Source organism: Heteronotia binoei, chromosome 2 (assembly GCF_032191835.1).
Source record: "Heteronotia binoei isolate CCM8104 ecotype False Entrance Well chromosome 2, APGP_CSIRO_Hbin_v1, whole genome shotgun sequence".
In the NCBI taxonomy this organism is placed as follows: Eukaryota; Metazoa; Chordata; class Lepidosauria; order Squamata; family Gekkonidae; genus Heteronotia; species Heteronotia binoei.
This window is the reverse complement of record NC_083224.1, coordinates 123,733,704-123,757,859: the sequence shown is the minus strand read 5'-3', so window position 1 is coordinate 123,757,859 and position 24,156 is coordinate 123,733,704. Positions and strand designations below refer to the sequence as shown.

The 24,156-nt window shown below is 44.9% G+C and overlaps 1 protein-coding gene across 5 annotated transcripts in view; it reads right to left on the bottom strand.

The window, feature by feature from the left end:
- Positions 1–20,376, bottom strand: part of RAVER2 (ribonucleoprotein, PTB binding 2) — a 47,664-nt gene extending 27,288 nt beyond the window's left edge. For 2 of the 5 annotated variants that reach the window (XM_060231949.1, XM_060231951.1), the window contains exon 1: positions 19,907–20,376. In XM_060231949.1, the coding sequence (XP_060087932.1) occupies positions 19,907–20,089 (183 nt within the window). In that variant the 5' untranslated portion in view covers positions 20,090–20,376. The remainder of the gene's footprint in view (positions 1–19,906) is intronic. The other 3 variants (XM_060231950.1, XM_060231948.1, XM_060231947.1) reach the window with 2 other exon arrangements.
- Between the last annotated feature and the right edge of the window lie 3,780 nt (positions 20,377–24,156).

Here is a 24,156-nt window from a genome sequence, read left to right as displayed (position 1 = left end):
GTGCAAGCACCAGTCGTTTCCAACTCTGGGGTGACGTCACATCACAACGTTTTCATGGCAGACTTTTTACGGGGTGGTTTGCCATTGCCTTCCCCAGTCATCTACACTTTACCCCCAAGCAAGCGGAGTACTCATTTTACCGACCTCGGAAGGATGGAAGGCTGAGTCAACCTTGAGCTGGCTACCTGAAAACCAAGCTTCCACTGGGGATCGAACTCAGGTCCTAGCTTGGGACTGCAGTACTGCAGCTTTACCACTCTGTGCCATAGGGGCTTAAGTTTCTTTACTCTGTTTTAAAGGCATGCCGAGGGATCTCATAGAAAGTTTATGTTTATGCTTACTCTGATGTATACCGTATGTATGCAATTGTTCCATTTTACCTTTTTAAACTGATTTTCTCTGATATATATATTTATATATTTCATGCCAATAAAGCCTAATTTGACTTGAGTTGAGATCTTCATGCTGGCTGAATCAAGATAGTTCAAGAAAAGACGTGAGGCTTCCACAATGAACAAGTATATGTTTGGATTGCGCAAATTAGAGGCTAGTACTACCACCTGGACAATGCATACATAGACAGACGCAGTTTAAGCTTGTTCCTCCATGGAACCAAGGGAAAAAGAGGTAACAGAAAACTTTGCTCCAAGAGGAGAGTGTGCCATTCACAAGGAAAGAGTTTTGCACAGCTTGACCTTATGGAAGATACTTTAGAGCAGGGGTGAACTCATTTGTTATGAGGGCCAGATCTGACATAAATGGGGGCAGGCCAGGTAGTGGAGACATAAACTTTATAAAGGACACATACAAAATACAACACACAATTATTATTATTTTTTAAAAAAGCTTTAAATAAAACATGCTTAAAAGATTAGCATTCTTGCAATATTTTATTTAACAATCTCTGATAACTGAAGGAAGCAAGAGAGAGGGAGAAGGAAGCAGACTTGCTCAGGGGGCTGATAGGAGCCCTCCCTGGGCCGCATGTTTGACACCCCTGCTTTAGAGATGCAAGGAAACAACAATTCAGGCCCACTGTGGTTAGCAGACAACAGAGAAGTTCCATAGAACAGGATAAGATGCATGTGATTGGGATGATTATAAATATACCACACAAGGACTTTGTCATCTTTGTCTACTTAAGTGAGCTGATGTAAGTCATTACTGGCCTTCTTTTTTATGGCTCAGAAGTAATTTTTTTCTTTGGTGTAGTTTGGTGTAGTGGTTAAGTGTGCAGACTCTTATCTGGGAGAACTGGGTTTGATTCCCCACTCTCCCACATTCAATTGCTGGAGTGACCTTGGGTCAGTCATAACTCTCTCAGAGCTGTTCTCCTCAAGAACATTTTCTGTCAGAGCTCTTAAGCTCACTTACCTCATAGGGAGTCTGTTGTAGGGAGGGGAAGGGAAAGAAGATTTGTAAACCGCAATGAGACTCCTTCAGGTAGAGAAGGGTGGGGTATAAATCCCATCTTTTATCTTCTTGTTATTATTTATTGTCCCTATAATTACTGGCTTAGCATGCTGCATCGCCAAATCAACTGCTGCTACTTGCAAAACTAGCTTCCTGACCTAATCTCTCCCTGCAAGGTGAGGTCTGCCCTGCAAGCTTTCCAAAGAGGCAGAGTGTTGTCATAAGGAAAGCACAGCATATTTGTGGAGAAAATATAGCTTCCCTGTTTGCAGGTCATATTTGACCTTTTGATATATGTGTAGGATTTAGGGTTGTCAAGTACAACTCAGAAAATACCTGGGGACTTTGGGGTTGGAGCCAGGAGACTTTGGGGGTGGAGCCAGGGGACTTTCTCATTCCCTAAAATAAATAAAAACACAGCAGTGAAATTCCCCTGAATAATCTTCTTTATTTCCTTGTCCCCCAGCAGCTGCAATTCCAGTAAATGAAAGCGAACACACACTAACAAAGCAGCCAAAATAAATAGAGTTTGCAAGCTCACACTTTTGTGATCTCACTGGGGCTTTATGCACAGGTGCTGCTGTATTTCCAACCAACTTCTACAGACTAACACAGGCAAATGAAGAGAGAGAGGTGGAGTTTTCTTCCATCCCATCAACAGGCTCCTATACAAAGACATCTGAAATGAATCCAAAACAAGCACATAGACTTCTCTCTCTCACACACACACAGACACAAACACACAGAGGCTCTGGTTCCTATACTAAGACAAAACGACTAAGACTGAAACAAAAGCAGAGGGACTGCTCTCTCTCTCTCTCTCTCTCTCTCGCACACACACACACACACACACACACACGGCTCTGCTTTTGGCCCCTCACAATCCAGCTTTCACTTTCTGCTTAAATTTAAAGGCACACACACATTTTAAAACACAAGGTATTTGCAGGCTTCTAAACCTACGGAGATCTGAATGCACAAGGTGGCTGCGGGGGCAGGGCTTCCCCCCCGCCGGCCAGCTGGCTGTGGGTGGGTGGAGCCTGGAAAACCAGGGATTTCCCCCCCCCCCGGGACTGGGGAATGGGAAGCTAGTAGGACTGCTAACCTCCAAGGAGGGCCTGGAGATCTCTCAGGATTGCAACTGATTTCCAGACAATACAAATAAGTTCCCCTGGAGAAAATGGCTGCTTTGGAGGGTAGGGTTGCCATGTCCATGTTGGAAAATACCTGGAGGCTTTGGGGGAGAATTCAGGAGAGAGCAAGGTTCGGGGAGTGGAAGAGTCTCAGCATGGTACAATGCCATAAAGTCCACCCTTCAAAGCAGCCATTTTCTCAGGGGAGATTATTTTTGCCAGCTGGAGGTCAATTGTACAAGCTGGGAATCTCCAGGCCCCATCTGGAGACTGGCAACACTACTGGAGGGTGGGCTCTATGGCATTATACTTTGCTAATGTCCCTCCCCCTCTTCAAATCCCACCCTCCCCAGGCCCCATCCCCAAATCTCCAGGAATTTCCAAGTGGGATTTGTTAACCTTCTGTATGTCTCCACAACATAATTTCAGTATGACAAAGCACTAAACTGCCACTTAGATATACTATGACTTATAAGGCTTCAATGAAACCCAATTTGAAATAATGCATCTCTTCATTACAAAAGGTCTCCTAGATCACAGCACACTCCCATCTTGCCAGCCTGATAATTCAATATAGATAGCTTAGTGAGTAATAGAGCTTGATGTGAGCAGGATCAAGTGTATTCTTTTTAGTTGAATTGGACACCAGTCTCTTATTTCATCGGTTAACAGCTGTCAAATGCCATGTTAATAAAACATGCTGTGGTGCTCAGACCATCTACACATTGAGACTGTATTACTGCTCCTTCTCAGTAATCAAACACTCTTGAGCAATGACTTGGCTTGGGCAGGAGAAGATAAATTGTAACCAGAAGGGGGATTCTAACTGTCACAGGGATTGATGGTTTGCAATGGGCTGCATTTCTCTGGAGTCTTGCATTCTCAATATCACTGGAAAAAAGTCTGCATCTCAGAAAAAGCAAAGGGCACTACAGAGAGACATTTTTTTCTGTGCAAGAAAACTTTTCTGTTTAAGATGTTTATAAAATGCACAGTAGAAAGCATGCTTGAAAATTGCACAAGCATTTCTTACTGTTGTCAGGACATATCATTCCCTTGGGAATTGTCTGTCAACAGTATAACATTTTGAAAAGTTATTTAAATAGCACATTAAACTGACCCAGAAAGTCTGTATTCAGATTATGGGGACTTTATGACCACTAATATTTTTCCTTTTGAAAAAGTTGTGAAGTGTGCACACTTACAAATCGAGCTGGACAGAAGGCTACAATTGCTGTCTTAGCAGGGTCGTAGACAGAAAATTTTTCGTGGGGGGGCCCCCCACTCTGGCGGCTCCCACTCTTTCTGCTGCCGCTGCTTTGGTGGCCCCCAATCTGCCCCCCCCATCCTCCATGGCCCTCCTCCTCTCTCCCTCCCACCCACCTGGTAAAGTGCTGGCTCTCAACTCTGTGCTCTTTCAAAGAGCCCCCCACCCCCCGGCCACCGACCAGCAGGAAAAGCAGCACTGAGGCCAGGACCTTCTCTGTTGGCTTTCTGGCACTCTCAGCACGTTCAGCGCTGGGGCGCCAGCAGCGAGTCCTTCCTGCTGCCAGCGCTCCAGCGCTGTAGATGCTGAGAGCACCAAAAAGCTGACAGAGAATCCGCTGGCCTCAGCAACGTTTTTCCCACTGGTCGGCAGCTGGGGAGGGGCCCTCTTTGAAAAAGCCTGGAGTCAAGAGCTGGCATTTTACCAGGTGGGGGGGAGGGAGGAAGGGGGAGGCACCACAGAGGAGGGCAGGGGTCAACAGAATGGTGGGGAGATTGGGGCCGCCAAAGTAGTGGCGGCAGAGAGAGTGAGGCAGCGAGAGCAATGGGGTGAGGAGGAGAGAATGGAGGGGCCATATAGCTGGAAGGGGGGTTTGGGTGGAGGGGCCTATCCCCCCCAGGCTCTCTCCGTGGCTATGGGCCTGTGTCTCAGCAGCTCCTGGTCAGTGGAAAGTGGGCATTCAGAACTGGAATTGCCCAGCCTGATGCTCCAGAGGTGCATTTGTTCACAAACTCTTTTGCCTTCTTTAGGATAAACTATGCTTCAGGTATCTAGCATAACCAATACTGAACAAGAGTAGGCAGAAAATAATGCTGTACTAAAACAAGTCATATAATTTATTGTTGCTGCATTTGTTTTCTGCTCTTCTTTGACTGAGTGCAGGAACATATAAGTCATTTTTTCATTTGCACACATCTATTTTAGGTATTGAGAGATTATAGTGTTTAAGGTTATCCAGTGAGCTTCAGATTTGAAAAAAATACATTAATCCTGACTATGGTTACCAACCTCCAGGTGGGGGGCTGAAGATGTTTGAGAATTACAACTAATCTTCATGATACATAAACCACTTATTCATTCATAAATTTATGGAGAAAATGGCTGCTTTGGAAGGTGGAATGGCATTATATCCTACCAAGCTCCTTTCCTAAACTCCAGTCTCCTAGGCGCCACCCTCAAATTTCCAGACATTTCTGAACTAAGTTGCCAGTACCCAAGTGGGAGCAGGAGATTCCCTGATTTTGTGGGCTCCTGCCTACCACAGGCCAGCTGACTAGTGGAGAGAAGCCCCGCTCCCAACAGCCATGTCCCCACGTAACATCTCTGATGTGATGACATCACATAGAAGTGACATCATCATGCTGGGAACATCATGTGGCAACGTTAATTTTGGGGCAAAACTATTGTTTGATCCCAATTTTACAATAGAGTTTGCCCAAAAACAAAAGTGTCGCCAAGCGATTACATCATCATGTCAGGGACATGAGCCCCCTTCCATCCCCTGCTGGTTCAAGGTAAGGACCTGGCAACCCTATTCCAAACCCAGAGTTGGCACCCCTAATCTTGACATTCCCAATCCAAGCCGTTAAAGGCATTAAACCACAATGGACTCTTATGTTTCAGTCTGTAACTTAGAAATTTCTCTACTGACAAGCAGATCAACAAGTCAGTTTGTACAGACTACTTGTCTTTAAAGTAAAACCATCGAACTTCAAGAAAACAAAATCTTCTTAAACATTAATCCTTTATAAAAGTCTGGGGAAATGGATGCACTTTTAGTCAGACCAGGGATGGCCAAACTGTGGCTCAGGAGCCACATGTAGCTCTTTCACACATATTGTGTGGCTCTTGAAGCTCCCACCACCCCATCAGCCTTGGAGAAGGCATTTTTCACTTTAAATAACTTTTCCAAGCCAAGCCAGCAAGGAGAATGCTTGGAAAATATATTTAAAGTTAAAGTTGTTTTCTTTTCCCCCTCCCTACCTACACCTCCTTCCTTCCTTCCTCATCTGACATTCATGTCTTGCGATTCTCAAACATATGTGTATTCTATATTAAGCGAATTTAGCCACATATTACAAAGAGAGAAAGTAAATGATGTTATAAGAATTTACTCTTATGAGACAGTGCAGTGACAGTATTCCCTTTTCTTGTTTATTTTATGCTAGTCTGATACTTAACACAGAGGTGCCAAATGTACAGCCCAGGGGTTGAATCAAGCCCCTGGAAGTCTCCTATCTGGACTGTGAGCAGGTTTGCTTCCTTTCTCCTCTCTCTTGATTTCTTTTGTGTAATATAAAGTTTATATCTCCCCTGCTGGAATTACATTTTATGACATACATGGCCCAGCCCTAGACGGTGTCATTTATGTCAGATCTGGCCCTCATAACGAATGTGTTCGACACCCCCCTGCTCTAACCACTGCACGTACTGACTCTTGCTTAAGAGTAACCTAATTGAATCAGTGAGACTTATTTTGAATAAATATGCTCAGTATCTTGCTATTTATCAACCTAATTTTGTAGACATAATTTTGTAGTACACCCTGCAAATCTTAGCAACTACTGACAGGGTTAAAAAACAAACAAACTGATTTCTAACCCTAACCTCTTAGAAATGCTTCATATTTGATATGGTACCAAAGAAGTGTGAGCTCCTATGAAATTCAATCAAACACTACTGAGTCACGTAAAGCAGAAACACCCTTTGTCAACTGTGAAAGAATGAACATAAAATGAACTATATTGCCATAAAACAAACAAAAAATAAAGCAAAGGAGTCAAATCTTATGCTTGTTCACCCAGAAGCAGAGTACAATTTAAATCGCCATGAAAACAATGCCAGTTTAAATCACTGATTTAAACTAATAATTTGTAGGTATAACTATTTAAAAGTGATCTAAAACCAAAAGTGATTTTAAATATCTGGCTTCCTTAAGAGAGGCTTAATGGGAGGCTACCTCTGTGCCATGAAAAGCTTCAGTTGCCCATTTCTACACACTAAGACTCCATTAAAGAGGCAAGACACTTTTCTTCAGGTTGTTGGAAGCCCCACAGATGGTACATTATATCTTAATATATTTAATGTTTCATTATTTTATGAAATGATGTACATTCTTACAGGAATCTTTGTCCAGGAGCCCATGGTGGCTCTTCGCAGTCCTGGATTTACATGTGGATTCCCTTCAGAGTTGCCAAATGGGAAATTCCTAGGGTTGCCAAGTCCAATTAAAGAAAAATCTGGGGACCTTGGGGGAGGAGCCAGGAGACTTTGGGGGTGAAGCCAGGAGACATTGGGGGTGGAGCCAGGAACAAGGGTGTGAAGAATAATTGAACTCCAAGGGAGTTCTGGCCATCACATTTAAAGGGACAGCACACCTTTTTAAATGCCTTTCTTCCATAGGAAATAATTAAGGATAGGGGCACCATCTTTTGGGGCTCATAGAATTGGACCCTCTGGTCCAATCGTTTTGAAACTTGGGGGGTATTTTGCAGAGAGGCACTAGATGCTATACTAAAAATTTGGTGCCTCTACCTCAAAAAATAGCCCCCCCAGAGCCCCCAATACCCACGGATCAATTCCTTATTATTCCCTATGGAAATAGTTCTCCATAGGGAATAATAGAGTGCCCAGTAGACATTTCCCTCCCCCCCACGCTTTCTAAAAGGGGGGAGGGCCTCCATACCAGGGAATCCCCTGCCACCTCCCTCTCTCACACACACAAATACTTACTAGATCTTCCTGAAGAACTCTACTTGCTGTGAAAACGAAAGCAAAAAAAGGGAGGGGCCGTTCTCCATGGAAACTATTACTGACCCTTTCCAATGAAGCCCTTCCTGTTTCCTGCACAGCCTTAAAGGCACACATTTTACAAACGGATCAGGAGCTCTACAACTACATGATGCCTACACGCATGTTCTCCCCCCCCTGCTTCCGGATTTTTGGAGAGCGGGGGAGGAGGCTGCAAATTCAGGGGTCCCCCACCAGGGCGGGGAGGCTGGGAAGCCTAGAAATTCCTGAAGAACTGGAGAGTGCATTGAGCCAGGGGAGGGCGGGGTTTAGAAAAGGGAAGGACCTCAGAAGAGTAGAGTGCTACAGAGTTCACGCACCAAAGCAGCCATTTTCTCCAGGGGAAGTGATTTCTGTTGTCTGGATGTCATTTGTAGTTCTAAGATATCTTCAGGCCCCACCTTGAGGTCAGCAAGCCTAATTCCCTTACTTGATTGGGGACCATTAATGCAGATCAGATGCAACCTGCAGTGCACCTTTGGAGGGGGAAAAATTACTCCATGCAATCCTATGTCGCATAAATGGGACAAAACATCCTATTTTGTGAAATCTGGGTGGGAATGCACAGCTTTATCAACTGTCCTGACCCTTTTCTTCCCACAATACATTATAATCAGACCTCAGATTCAGCAGGAGCTCACAGGAGTGCAGCTCCTGAACCTTTCTGATGGTTCCCTCTCTTCCTCCCCACCTATCTTGTCCATTGAATAGTAGCTGCAGCTGCATAACAATCCCTGGATTAGAAGAGTGAGTAGCCAACCAGGCATCAGGAGCTTTGCCACACTCTCAGCAGGGCCAACCCTAGGGCACATGGTACCCCCAGCCTTACTGCCTGCTACCCCCCACCCGTGCCATGTCCCACTGCCCCCGCTCCCCTCCATGGCGCCTTCCCCTCCTCCCCAATTTTAATGCTCGAGAACAGGTGGTGAAGCCATGCAAAGGCCAGTGGCTCCTATGCTGGCCTTCCTGAGCGCTCACCACAATCAGCGCTGGGGCAGCGGGAAGGACAAGCGAGCCGCTGAAAAAGCGGTGGTCACTGCTGCCTCCTCCCCACTTCCTTCCCACGCAATCCAGAGAGGAAGTGGGGAGGTGGCAGCGGTGGCCTCCGCTGATCGTGGTGAGCACATGGAAGGCTGGCTTAGGAGCTGCCAGCCTCTGGATGGCTTTACCCGCTGATCGGCAGGAAGGCGGCCTTGAAAGAGCCCAGGAGTGTGGCTCTTCATCACCCATTCCCGGGCATTAAAACTGGGAGGGAGGGGGAGGCAAATAGGGATTTGCCTAGGGGAAAGGGTCGATGGTGGATTTTGGCACACCCACCTTGTCGATGCCCTAGGCAAATGTTTAGTTTGCCTAGTGGGTGGGCCGGCCATGGCCCCCAGTAGCCCTGGAGAAGCTCGCACCACCCTTTCTCCACTTCTTATGTTATTTTGGATGGTGGTTGGCTTGCTGGCCTTTGAACTGTGGGGGTGGGCAGCGACCCAGGAGAGCCCAGGCAAGCAAGGCCTGCTTGGGCTGGCTGGATCTCTAGCCAGCCCAAGCAGGCCTTGCTCACATGGGGCTCTCCTTTCTTGCATTGGGTTGCTTTTGGCTGGTGGAAGGGGGTGCAGCATATGCTAATGAGTTATGGTAATGAGCTCTGCCACCTATTTTTCTACAAAATGACCCCTGCTTATAATACTTGATTATTTTTGCACAACTACACTTCTAATGCAAAAAATGCAAATGTTTATGATCGGCATCTGCTTACATTGTGTTCATATACAGTGATCAATAATACATTTATAGTGAATAGTACTGAAACAGCATTATTTGCAACAACAAAAAGCCAAATCTATATTTCTGTCCAAATATCCTCTGAATTATTCATCAGTATGGATGATACAAAACATGCTTAAGGGGGGGGGGGGCTTTTTCAGACACCACGTTTTCCCAAACTTATCTGCATGTAATCTAATATTGCTATGGATATCTAGGAAAACAACTCTGACAAAATGAATGCTAAGCTTATTCCAACAGGCAGTGTGGCTAATGAAAATGAAAACGTCTATGCAATGAACTCCATTTTTGGTAATGCTCATTGCAGTATTATACAAGACCTGTCTGCACCATGAAAATAAATGTGCTAAAATAGCTCATAACAATTTTCCAGCTCTAACAATGAAACCCTGAACAGCTACTATGTTCAAACCAATTTCTTATAGCCATTAAGACCAGAAAAGCAGATTGTAGCAATATTTTAAAGTCTTTCAAACTATAAATGTAATAAAATCAGCAGCCACATTAAAAGCCATTTACACTTTATTTTTTTCTATTCACAGTATGTTTAATCAAAAACTGACATGTACATGACTTATATCATAGTCCTGTATGTGCTAACCTGGAAGCAAACACCCAATATGTTTTACACATGCATAGTAATAAAGGCCACATAATTTAATGAGTCTTTCTCCCACATCAGCAAGCATACGTCTTCAGTCTTTACTGGGAAATAAGCCCCAGTGAACTCTGGATCCCCCCCACCGTATAAATACCTAACATTGGGTTGGATCCTATCAATGCTATCCTAAACTCTGCCTAGCTTTGGATAACAACTAAGCCGTATACCACGATATCTAAGCTACTCTGATGCTGGAGTAGAAATGGGTATCATGGGGGCCTGCCTTGAAACTCAGCAACAAAGGCAGACTATAAATAAGGTATCAGTTAGCACCTTAAGTGGGACAGCTGGCATCCTAAACCTCCACAGTCTCAGTTATGCCCCCAGTGCTGGCATAACATTAGTCTGGCAATAAGCTTGGTCTAACCTTAAAAATCCCTTCTCAACACAGGCTGAGTAAAAATTTGATTGCACCACATCCCCAAACCCTTGTGTAGCTTAGAATGTTTTACAATCACCGATGCGCAGGAGCCATGCTCGAACAGGGTTGCCAGGCCTGTGTTAGAAAGTACCTGGAGACTTTGCAGGTGGAGCTGGGAGAGGACAGGGTGTGGGAAGTGGATGGACCTCCGCATGGTGAGTCTACCCTTCAAAGCAGCCAGGGGAGCTAACTCTGTCATCTGGAGATCAGTTGTAAAAGTGGGAGATCTCCAGGCTCCACCTGGGGGCTGGCAATCCTATCAAACAAGAGAGTTGGTAAGCCCATTAATTTGTCTTGTTTTCAGAACTCTGTGCCTGATGCAGTCCAATAAATGTGTAGATTGCATCATAGGTGTGTCACTCATGGCCAGTGGTGGGAGTAGGTCAAGTAGGTGGCCACCTAAAGTGCAGCACATGTGCTCCTTGGAGCCTGCCTTCCCCAGTGGAAAGCAGGCTCCATGGAGCGCAGATGCTGCCCAGCTGGTTTTGCATTCCCCAGGTCTGTTACAGACCCAGGAAACGCGAAACCGGACAGTGGCTGTGCAGTGTGCTCCTCAGAGCCCAACAGGGATAAATTAACCAATTGTAAAAGCTGAAGAAGAGCCAATGACAGTTTCTAAAAATTGGCTCCTGTTGAAGTTGTATACTGCTACTCATCCTTCCTACTCTACTTTAGCAGAGTCATTGGGTGGGAGCCATAGCTCGGTGGTAGAGCATCTTTCTCACATGCACAAGGTCTTGTCACTGGCACCTCCAACTAAAAGGATAAAGTAGAAATGGTCATGTGAAGGTCTTGTCCCTGGCACCTCCAGCTAAAAGAATCAAGTAGTATTCTCACAAATTTTATTGCTTAATCTCATGATTTTTTTTAAAAAAAACCTGTAAATAGTTTAAAGTTTCTTCATTTCTCCTATAATTATCTATTTTTTATTTTTTTTGGGGGGGGGCGCTAGTGGGCAGCTCACCTAGGGCACCAAAAACCCTAGCACCGGCCATGGTGTCACTGTTTCTCTGGGACTTGAAAGATAAGGATCAGTTCCTACCTCAATGCTCACTACTAACTCAGAATGGAACTCACATTGAGAGGAGGCTGGAGGATCATCCAATGACTGCAGAAGTGTGTTCTTGCAAGGGGGAGGTGTTGGCTCTTCAGACTGCACTCTCCCCCGGATCACTGCTAATTGTCTTATAAGCCATGCAGCATGCATGATGCAGCAAAGGGAGAGATAGAGAACAATGGTTAATGTGATAACAAGGAAAAGTCGCAGCAATGAACTTTTTCTCTGTTGCAGAGTGATGGTATTTGGAGATTTGCCAGCCAAAATGATTAGCTTGTGGGGCAGCCTATCACATGAATGATCCATCCCAAATGATTGTGTTTAATGATGCAAAACCTCATGTATGGCTAGGAGACTGTTACCCAGTGCATGAGGTGCAGGTGCTAATCTGTACTTATATGTTCCCTTGTTGCTGCCCTAATATATGAATTCCTCTTGCCTGGTGAAAGGGTGGTGCTTCTTAGCCCTTCTCCACACCCTACCCCAAGAGCCTTGTAGAAAAGAGACATTTTGATCATTCTATCAGGATTGTTCTGTTAAGAAAATTCCAGTGGCATGATGGTGTTGTGGCTAGAATGGCCACGTTTTCTTCCCTGCATGTGTCTCTGACAAAAAGGAACATGATTGCAGGAGAGAATTTGAAGCCACACCCACAGCCTTCCCTGGCATGTATGGAGGGTGATGTGCTCAATTTGTTCCCTCCCTTCTGGTGTTCCATCTCCTCTATGAAACAGCTATAGGACAGGGATGTCCAACTCATTGCTATGAGAGCTGGAACTGACATAAATTTTCGGACCGGGCCATGTGTGTCATGAAATGGAATGCCAGGTAGTGTAGACTTTATAAAGGATGCAGACAAACACAATTAAAGATTTTTTAAAAAAACCAAAATAAAATATGCTTAAAAGATTAGCATTTTTGCAATATTTTGTTTATTTAACAGTTTTTGATAACTGACACCTCTTGCTCTGAATTATTGCATCAAAATCTGGAGACAATGTCTGCACTGTAGCAGGTGTCTGTGTGAGTTGCAAACCTACTTTTGACTTATTGACATTCATTACAGAAATCTCATGGCCAATGCTTTGCACCTAAGACTCAGAGGAAAACATGAAATGGCTGGGCATTGTGAGCTTTTGTGCATAAGTTGCTTCATGTGCTGGTCAGCCAATGGAGAAAATAGAGGCTTTGCTCTTTAGCTTGATTGAGCAAGCCTGGCAAAGGAAGCTGCCACACAGAAGGAAGTGAGCGAGAGAAGGAAGCAGATGACAGTGAGTTGCTTGCAGGCCTGATAGGGGCCTGATCTGGCCCTCAGGCCACACAGTTGACACCCCTGCCATAGGATATCGACTAGCAGCACTGATGTCATACTAGCATTAATTACTTTGAATAAGACTATGAACAAACTCAATTGAAGCCAATGCTTTTAAAACATTAAAGAAACCTGGAAAAATTCCATGAAGCCTATATTCATGCTACAGATAGCTCCAATATCACTCTGCTTTCTCAAGAAGTGCACAACTTATTTTTATTTTTGTATTTGTATGTGTGTGTGTGTGTGCACGCTCACCTGGAAGTCATGGCAACCTCTGGTGACTGACCCTTACTGGGGGCATGGAGGATATTCAGAGAGGTGGCTGAATAAAACCTGTCCCTGCCCTCCCGACTTCTTGTACTCCAAGGAGGTCTCCCATCCAAGCACTTGCCAGAGTCTACCCTGCTTAGCTTCCAAGACTGGATGACACTGGGCTTGCCTGGACTGTCCAGGTCAGAGCTCACAAGTGCACAACTTATGTATTATCTTTCTTCTCTTTTCTAGAAGTAACGTAAGCTGCAGCTCCAACTAGTTTTTTATTGGCTTTAGAAATACTATTTCCCAAATTAGTCTCTCATGTATCCACTGTTTCTAGTAAAATTCTTGCTCAGCATCTTATTCTACTAGCATCTACTGCATAACAGCTTGCTTTGCCAGACTCTCTCAATTGCACAACAGAACTACTGAGCCAAGTCTCTCTTCCTTCTATTGGCTGAGGCTCCTCCCCCTCCTGGTCCCCTGGGGAAAGAAAGGAAGAGCCAGAACTTCCTTTGCCCAGTTCCCTGGATCCCATGAGAGAAATACAAAGAAAAAGTACCAATGAGTGCTACTGTTTTAAGGATGCTTTAATGGTTAGGGGTTTTTTAAAAAATCTTTGAGTTTGTCCTTTATAACAGGGATGGGCAATGGTAGCTCTCCAGATGTTTTTTTCCTACAACTCCCATCAGCCCCAGCCATTGGCCATGCTGGCTGGGGCTGATGGGAAGTTGTAGGCAAAAAACATCTGGAAAGCTACTGTTGGCCACCACTGCTTTATAAAGTTACATCTCAGCTACCTAATCATAAATAGGTACACACATGGCCCAGCCCACCCGATATGGCTCGACTCAACAAAGTCTCATTTATGTCAGAATCAGCCCTCATAACAAATGAGTTTGACAGCCCAGGGCTAGCATATAAAGATTGGTTATCACTGTTACCTCCAGCATCAACATTGTCTGTTTCTCCTCAAGGGCAGATAGCTTAAATGTTAACTTGTTGCAGCAGTAGAAACTATTCAAGAGCTGTACACTTGCCATCAGAGGATAAACTGGACCTACCAGTGTTGGTAATTACCATACAGCAGTATATATAAAAGAATATGTATTCAAATGTTTATTCCTTCAACAGCAACTAAATTTCTCTATTAGTGGCCAAAAAAGGATGAAGAACGTTTAATGTAGTTACATATTTTCAAAAATCTATGAATTGTGATCTGTAATAAAATCAGAGACTTTAGCACTGATTCTTTTTGCAAATGGTACTACTATACTCATGCAAGAGACAAATTCTAGAAAGATGGCCATGTTAGTCTGCTTCAGCCAAAATAACCAAGAGTTCTGTAGCACCTTAACGTGTTACATATCCATCAGCCAAAACTTTATTTGGTTGGGAAAGTAATCATTGAAGAAGCTATTATTGCAGAGGCTGGAATATTAAATAGCTCACAAGATGGGTGTGCTTATATTATATTGTAGGATATGGAGCTCTTCCTCAGTCTCACTTTCCTTTCTTGTGTGTTCCTATTGCTTTTTGGGGGGGGAGATTCTTTTCTGCACATGTTTTGCACTCTCTAGTGGTTGATTCAATATTACATTACTGTATGTCTGGCACAAAACCTATAGTTTAATCTCACCCCCTGATGTTTTGTGGTTTGCTCTGCCTCCCGTGGCAGCCATTTTGTAGTTGTGTCTTCCATCTTGTCTCATAATTTCAGCGGTGCCCATAGACTCAAAAAGGTTGGGGACCTCCGCCACAGCAGGTGAAGACTCATCAATCTGAGACCAATCAAGAAAGCTTCCATGAAAATAGACAACCCCACCTGTCAGGTTTAGGGTCCAGAGAGCAAAGGGTCGAGAGAGAAAAAGAAGGAAAAAGGGAATCCCTTCATCCTCTCCTTCCTCCCACCCCTTCCTACCCTCACCCCCCTTCCTCTCAAGAGAAATCTCCACCCAGAGGCCTTGCATTTCCTCTGACTGAGACTACCCTGCAAGATATAGGTATTGTATCACCTTCCCCCATCCTGCTTATTCAGCTAAACTCTTGTATTCCTCTTGTATGCTTGAAATTGTTTGATTGGGATGTAACTATTTGAAACCCTATGCTATAATAAAATCCATTATTAACCAAAGGATTTTCAGTGGTCTATCTCCGTAGACATAGACATAGATCCTGTACACCTCACCTCTCGTAGGCTTACCATTTTGAGCTAAGAAATATTAATATTCCCCAATAAAAAGTTGTTTGAGGTGTAACAGTAGTAGATTTTATATCCCACCTTTCACTACCCAAGAAGTCTCAGAGCAGCTTACAATCACCCTCCCTTCCTTTCACCACTACAGACACTGTGTGAGGTAGGAAGTGCTGAGAGAGCTCTGAGAGAACTGTGACTGATCCAAGGTCACCCAGCTGGCTTCATATGGAACACTGGAGAATCAACCCTGGTTCTCCAGATTAGAGTCCTGCAACTCTTAACCACTACACCAAACTGGCTCTCATATTCATGTAACTTGCTATTCATATCTATTCTAACAGGACCTGAGACCAGACTACTGTAGTGCACTCCACTAATTAATTTTTAAGTCAATTATGGTACAGAATGTGGTCACACATCTCTGATCAAGAACTAAATATTTTCAGTACATAACATCTGCTTTGCAACATCTCAACTGGTTGCCTGTTTGCTTCTGGGTACAGTTAAAGATGCTGGTGCCTAGCTTTACAACCCAGGACTGGCATATCTGAAGGATGCCACTTGGTTACATTCATCTGAGTAACATGTTCAATGATTTGTTATACTGTGGCTTAAATCCAATTTTTCAATTATCATCATGTTATGTTATCATTATGAAACAGCTCAACCAAAGAAGTGCAAGAGGACTCATTCCTTATTGAGTTTTAGAAAGACAGGCAAGATGAAACTTTTCTGTAAGACCTTTTTATAAGTGACAACCATAAACTGGACTGTATTTTAGCCTTTGAGATACACTGAATATTTTTGAATTATACTTTGGACATTGCTATCTATTTATCCAACTGATTAACTCAGTGACTTCTAGATTGCATATGAGGACAAACACAGTTGCACTGTTGTCATCCCAGCCCTTGATTGCAACCTGAGGTAGCAGCTGTGAGGGTGGTTTAAAAACAAAACAGAAGTCCAGTGGAGCCTTAAACATTAACAACATTTATTCCAATATGAGCTATTATGAGTAAGCACTCACTTCTTCAGATACAGAGGAAGAAAAGTGTTTGCCTCTTTTTAGGAAAGTCGCAGAAGGGGAAACGGGGAGGAGCTGAGCAAAAAAAGGCCTGATATCAAATTAGCTGTGATCTTCTAATTATACATAATGAACATTGAGAGAGGTCAGAGGTTCTAGCTCCTCTCTCATGCAGTGAAAACAAAAGAAAGCACAATAAAAGGTAAATAGCAAACTAATTATCTGAGGCATGAAAGAATTAACCAACATCAGTAAAAGGATATGTTAAGCATGTTAAGAACAGTCTATAAACATTTCTAAAACATGGATCCTGGTAGGTTACTAGAGATTATACTGAGTGAGGAAGTCCAAGTCTCAATTTAAACCAGAATGATAAAAGCTGTTTAATTGCTTGATGAGTTCTAATGCAGCACTTTCTCACTATACATTACTATACTATACAGAATATTTTGTTTTGTAGAACAGATACTTTCAGATCCACAACAGTAGGCACAGGAAGATTAGAATGTTCTCTCTCTTTGCAATTTCTTATGTCAGTAGGGTTGCCAGGTCCCTCCTGGCAACAGGTGGGGCATGGGGGTGGACTTACCAGGAGAGAGAGATGAAAGCTCAGGTAATGTGGAAACATCACTTCTGGCATGCATGGGAAGTGAAATCATCAAGCGGCAACATCTTTGTGATGCTCTGGTATTTGGGCAAAAACTCTATGGTAAAAATAGTTTCTACAATAGAATTTTTGCCCAAAAAAACAGAGCGTCACCTGGATGTAATTGGTGTGATAACATCACTTCCTGTGTGTGCTGGAAGTGATGTCACCAGCAACATCACCTGGGCCTTCCTCTCTCTCCTGGTAAGTCCCCCACCCATCAGCCAGCTGATTGGCAGTAGGGGATCCCACCTCCACTGGAAGAGATGGCAACTCTATATGTCAGATTTGCGATTAAGTCAGGCTTTGAAGTGTTTCATTTCTGTGCTAAAGCACCTACCATTGCATGTGAAGTTCCCAGATTTTAACCCAACATAAGAGAAGCCATGTTGGATCAGGCCAACAGCCCATCTAGTCCAACACTCTGTGTCACACAGTGGCCAAAATCCAGGTGCCATCAGGATAGCACCTGAGTTTTGGCCATAGCTAAAAAGGTAAATGTAGTTTTGGGCTGTATCAACAGAGGTATAGTGTCCAGATCACATGAAGTGATGGTATCACTTTACTCTGCTCTGGTTAGACTTCACCTAGAGTATTGTGTTCAGTTTTGGGCACTACAATTCAAAAAGGATATACACAAGCTGGAATGTGTCCAGAAGAGGGCAACAAAGATGGTGAAGGGTCTGGAGACCAAGTCCCAAGAGGTAAAGTTGAAGGAGCTGGGTATGTTTACTGGAAGAGCTGTCATATAGAGGATGGTGCAGAATTGTTTTCTGTTGCCCCAGAAGATTGAACCAGAACCAATGGGTTGAAATTAAATCAAAAAAGTTTCCAACTAAACATTAGGAAGAACTTCTTGGCAGTTATAATGGTTCCTTGGTAGAATAGGCTTCCTTGTGAGGTGGTAGTCTCTCCTTCTTTGAAGGTTTTTAAACAGAGGCTAAATGACCATCTGACAGCAATGCTGATTCTATGAACTTAGATCATGAGAAGAAGGGCAGGGGAAGGTACTTGTGATTTTCTTGCATTGTGCAAAGGGCTGGACTAAATGATCCTGGAGATCCTTTCCAACTCTATGATGCTACAAGGTCCACCAGTAGGGCCAGAACTCCAGAAGCTCTCCAACTGTTGTTCCTCCAAGCACCAAGAATACAAAGCATCACTGCCCCAGACATAATGTTCCATTTATCTTGTAACTAATGGCCATTGATGAACCCCTGCTCCATTTGTTTATCTAATCCCCTCTTGAAATTGTCAGTACTTACAGCTGCCATCACTTTCTGTGGCAGTGAATTCTATGTGTTAATTACCCTTTGGATAAAGAAGTACTTCCTTTTATCTGTTCTAAGTCTACTGCTCATTAATTTCATTAAGCTCCCCCCCCACCAAGTCCTTGTATTGTGAGAAAGGGAGAAAAGTACTTCTTCCACTACCTTCTCTATCCCATGCATGATTTTGTAATCCCATTAGAAAGGTCTTATGCAGCAAAGGTTGCAAAAGACGCTGCCCAAGATGCTGAAGAAATGCTACTAGGCTATACAGTGCTGAACTAGATGGACCAATGGCTAGATAAGACTGCTTCCTGTGTTCTGGCTACCATTACAAACTAAAGTTACAAATGGGTCTCCAAAGAGAAGAGGTTAGGTGACCAAACTTAAAAAAAAAAATACAGCCATACATATTAAACAATCTGAAATAATCTTCATTCTTTGAAATTAAAAGTTTATCACAAACAGTATGTTTAATTAGAATAATAGTCCTGGTAGCTGTTTTATGCATCTAAATATGGGGTGTGTGTGTGTGTTCTTTTAGTGAATACTGCAAGCATACTTAAACCCGCCCATCTCCATCCATAGGAGAAAGCATGTGAGACACTACCTGAGACACTCAGCTTGTTCAGCATGCAATAAGTATGTTAGGAGCTAGAGGATCCCAGCTAATTTGTCAACCACATGCAATTTATATAGGTAATTGTGTGTTGGTTACATCAACCCAGTACTTTTCTACAATATTCTCTTTTGGAAATCTTGTGCCAGTATTTCTTTCCATCTACACTACAATAATGTCTCTAACAACTCATTAAAATTAACTCACAGACCTCGTACAGGAGACCCCAAACAATACATGGATCATATGAGAGCATACGATTTCCAAAATCAAAACAAGACTATGAGCAGGGAACCACAGACGAGAGAATAGAAGCATACTTCCATGCAAAAGAATACAAGGAAAAACTGCTTCCTTTGGCTTATTTCCTATCATTCTGACAAGAATGACTCCTAGCAACTCTGCTATTCCAGTTTATGAGACATTAAACTTCCTCTTTACCCAGGCACCACAGTTGTTGCTCCCCTACACCCACAAGTATAGGGTATATCAGGAATATACTGTATTAATAAAAAATAGCGTAATGTCAAAACCAGTAAGAGGTTCTTCACACCTGTCTCCTATTTTCCCTGTGTCCAGCATATGCCCGGCCTACAGAAAAAAGGGAGGGCAGGGTGCCCCTGGCAGCTCCAAATAGGGTCCTACAGGCGCCCACCTACACACATCTCTCACCTCCAGAAGACCACCAAGATTCCTGATCTAGGAATCCTCACCCTCTACTCCAGAAAATTTATATATTTTTCCTCCCTTTCCAACACTTTATAAGCGCTGGCGGTGGCTTACTCCATCACTGATGCCCACATATGTCCCGCTTCTATACCCTTTGACTAACTTCATTTGTGCTGGAATCAGGGACCCCTTCTGCACTACTCCTGGATAAGGGGATCGCCCACCTGCGTGTCTTCTATGAACGCCATCAACCACCTTCACTGCCCCTCCTTATCCCCAAGCCAGGGTAGGGGTCTGTGCTGCCCTCAGCTGCCCCCTCCCGCCCTCTGGGGCTTTGCCCTGCACTTTCCACGCCTCGGGCAGGGGTGGCTAGGGACGGGGTGTGTCACCCACCTGGCTGCTGCTCTCGGCGGGCAGATTCCTCAGCAGGATCTTGCGCCTGTTGCTCAGTTCTCGCCTTGTGCTCTGGAGCCTGCGGGCGATGTCCTCAGGGGCCAAGGGGGTCGCGCTCGCCACCTTGATGGGCTCTCCTGGCACCTCAAGCAGTTGTGTGGCGGACCCCGCCGCTGCCGCCATCTTGCCGGGCCAGACACGAACACACTCTTCTCACGCAGCCCGGGGGGAGACAGAGGGCCAGTCGAGGCGGGCGAAGAGGAGGGAGCCTGGATGGGAGCGAGCTCGGCACCACCCTGAGCGCAGGAACTAGCAGCCCTGAACTGCGCCTCAGCGGGACACAAAGGAAGGAAGAGAAACTCTCGCCTGCCTCCTTTCTCCCCCCCCCCGCCCTTTAAAAGTACATCATTGCATGTCTGCCTCATAACCTCCCACGGTAATCAGAGGGATAGAAAGATATTGTACACTAGTTAAATTGCCTCAGCTGCTGCTTTCAGTGGGGTAAAGAGCAAACGCCACGCTTCCAGGGACAGGCGCACCCACTCACTTTTGAAAGCCTGGCCTTAACAAGTTTTTACTAGTCATAAATGGGGGGGGGGGGGTAGATTGGGCTCCTGTATTTTAACTTCTAAGTGACAGACAGCAGTTCAACAGAAATGTCCAGTTTAGAGATGCAGACACCAAACCTGTTAAAGTTTAAGCCGGCAAAAACAAAGCAGCCTGAGCCCCCATGGTGCTAAAGGTGGCTGGCAACTCTGTGCAAAAGTGAATTAATGTTTTACCAGAACTGTAATATCGGCGCTGCTCAGAGCCATTTCAATGTTTTCAAAGCAGAAGTCAGATAGCTTCTGGAACTCCCCAGGAGAGGAGTGTAACAGTAGCAAATAAAACTTTCAGACCTGAGGAAACAACTCCTCCTCCTCTTCTGCCTTTTGTCTGGAAGAACTTCCATTAAGAATTTAGAATTTCTACATCGGCTTTACTCTTTAAAATCCAAAGAAAGTAGCAACAAAATCTCAGACCCATTCATAAAATCTGTCAAGGTTGTTCCTACCCTTCACTGAAGATGGTGAAAGTGAATAATTGAAGTGAATGCTTATATCTGGAGTAGCAGATTTCCTTTATGAACAGTAGTTATAAACACTTTTTCCTGAGAAATTATTATTAAATCTGACTGCTGAATCCTCAATATTAAAATTGTTATAAATATAACTGTATTAGACTTGTCATTTTCACTTTCTACAACAGGAAAAGGCCAAAATATGGCCATATATAGACCAAATCTTTGCATAATTAATTCACTACACATTATCCATCAATTAAGATGGATGCTTACCTACTAGGGTTGCCAAGTCCAATTCAAGAAATATCTGGGGACTTTGGGGGTGGAGCCAGGAGACTTTGGGGTGGAGCCAGGAGCAGGGTTGTGACAAGCATAATTGAACTCCAAAGGGAGTTTTGGCCATCACATTTAAAGAGACCGCACACCTTTTAAATGCCTTCCCTCCATTGGAAATAATGAAGGATAGGGGCACCTTCTTTGGGGGCTCATAGAATTGGACCCTCTGGTCCAATCTTTTTGAAATTTGGAGGGTATTTTGGGGAGAGGCACTGGATGCTACACTGAAAGTTTGGTGCCTCTATCTCAAACAACAGCCCTCGTCAGAGCCCCAGATACCCAGGGATCGATTCTCCATTATACCTTATGGGAATCGGTCTCCATAGAGAATAATGGCGTGCCCAGCAGACATTTCCCTCTCCCCCCCCTTTCTGATGACCCTGAAGAGGGGGAAGGGCCTCCAAACTGGAGGATCTTCTGCCCCCACCTGAGGATTGGCAACCCTATTACCTACTGTCAGGGGTGGAATTCTAGCAGAAGCTCCTATGTATATTAGGCCATATACCCCTGATGTAGCCAAAACTCCAAGAGCTTACAAGGCTCTTTTTTGTAAACTCTTGGAGGATTGGCTACATCAGGGAAGTATGGCCTAATATGCAAAGCAGCTCCTGCTAGAATTCTACCCCTGCCTACTGTCATTGTAATGTACAAGGTAAAGACAGCAGAGATTTGCAAACAATCACAATATTATTACAACACCATAATGTATAAAGATCCCTCTTGGAAGGGCAATTTCCAACATCTTTGAAAGAGGCCATGGTCCGCCCTCTCTTGAAAAAAAGGGTGGCTATCGGGGGTGAGCGGTCCTGGAGGCACACACTGGATTGTGGGGTGCCTCAGGGAGCAGTTCTCTCCCCGATGTTGTTCAACATCTATATGCGCCCCCTTGCCCAGATTGCCCGGCGGTTTGGGCTGGGTTGCCATCAATATGCAGATGACACCCAGCTCTATCTATTAATGGATGGACGGCCCGACTCCGCCCCAGGGAATCTCGACCAGGCTTTACAGGCTGTTGCGACGTGGCTTAGGCTGAGTGGGCTGAAGTTGAACCCAGCGAAGACAGAGGTCCTTTGTGTGGGTCGCGGCGCTCTGGGAGGGGGAATAGCTCTCCCGGCCTTCGACGGTGCGCCATTGAAAGCAGCGCACCAGGTAAAGAGCCTGGGTATTCTACTGGAGATAGCAGCCACTGCCAAGTCAGCATTCTTCCACCTGAAGCGGGCAAGGCAGTTGGCCCCTTTCCTTGAGCGCCGGGACCTTGCAACAGTGATCCATGCAACGGTCACCTCAAGATTGGACTACTGTAATGCCCTCTACTTGGGGCTACCTTTGTGCCGGACCCGGAAGGTGCAGCTAGTGCAGAACGCAGCGGCCAGGCTGTTGTTGGGACTCCCGAAATGGGAACATATACGGCCGGGGCTACGTGGACTGCACTGGCTGCCGATTATATACCGGGTCCAGTACAAAGTGTTGGTCATTACCTTTAAAGCCTTATATGGCCGAGGACCCACCTACCTGAGGGACCGTCTTTCCCCATATGAACCCCAGAGAGCACTGAGGTCAGCCGGGAAAAATCTAATGGCTATCCCTGGGCCGAAAGAGATTAAACATCAAAATATCAGAGCACGGGCCTTTTCAACCGCGGCCCCTGCCCTATGGAACCAACTCCCTGAGGAGGTGCGGGCCCTGCGGAACCTTGACCAGTTCCGCAGGGCCTGCAAGACCACCCTTTTTAAACTTGCTTATTCAGACTGCTAAAGAAGGCTGTTAAATAAGGATCCGCCAATGCGGTTTAAAGACCTAGACTGCTGTGTATAAACTGGCAGAACTAGCGTCAAACACCACCAGCACTGTCAGACCAAACTATCGAATAGTATTGACTGGTTTTTAATATTGTTAAATTTAATGTTTTATATTGTTTTATATTGTTAAATTTAAAGGTTTTATTTATTACTGTATGTTTTTAAGAAATGTTGTTAGCCGCCCTGAGCCTGCCGAGGCGGGGAGGGCGGGATATAAATAAAATTTATTATTATTATTATTATAAAAAAGTACAGCAGACCCGGCCGAATTGGCGAATTACCGACCGGTCTCGAACTTACCATTTTTAGGTAAAGTTATTGAGAGGGCAGTGGCGGCACAGTTACAGAGATTTCTGGATGACACTTCCGCCTTAGACTCCCACCAGTCCGGCTTTTGTCCAGGTCATGGGAGACAGTGCTGGTCGCTTTGGTGGATGACCTCCAGCGGCATCTGGATCGAGGCGGCGTGGCGGTGCTGATGTTGTTAGATCTGTCGGCCGCGTTCAACACAGTCGACCATCGGCTACTGGCCCGCCGGCTTGCCGACACAGGGATTAGGGGGTTGGCCTTACAGTGGCTTTCCTCCTTCCTTGATGGTCGGGGACAAAGGGTGGCAATTGGGGGAGAGCTGTCCCAGAGGCACCCACTAGTGTGCGGGGTGCCACAGGGCACAGTTCTCTCTCCGATGTTATTTAACATCTACATGCGCCCCCTTGCCCAGATTGCTCGGAGGTTTGGGCTTGGGTGCCACCAATATGCAGATGACACCCAGCTCTATCTACTAATGGCCGGCTGGCCTGACTGCGTTCCGGAAAACCTGGACTTAGCATTGCAGGCCGTGGCAGGTTGGCTCAGGCTGAGTGGGTTGAAGCTGAATCCAACGAAGACAGAGGTCCTTTGCTTGGGCCGTGGTGCCCTGGGGGGGGGAATCCCCCTTCCGGCTTTTGACGGTGTGCCGCTGAAAGCAGCCCATAGAGTCAGGAGCTTGGGGGTTCTTCTGGAGCCTTCATTGTCAATGGAGGCACAGATAGTGGCCACTGCCAAGTCTGCGT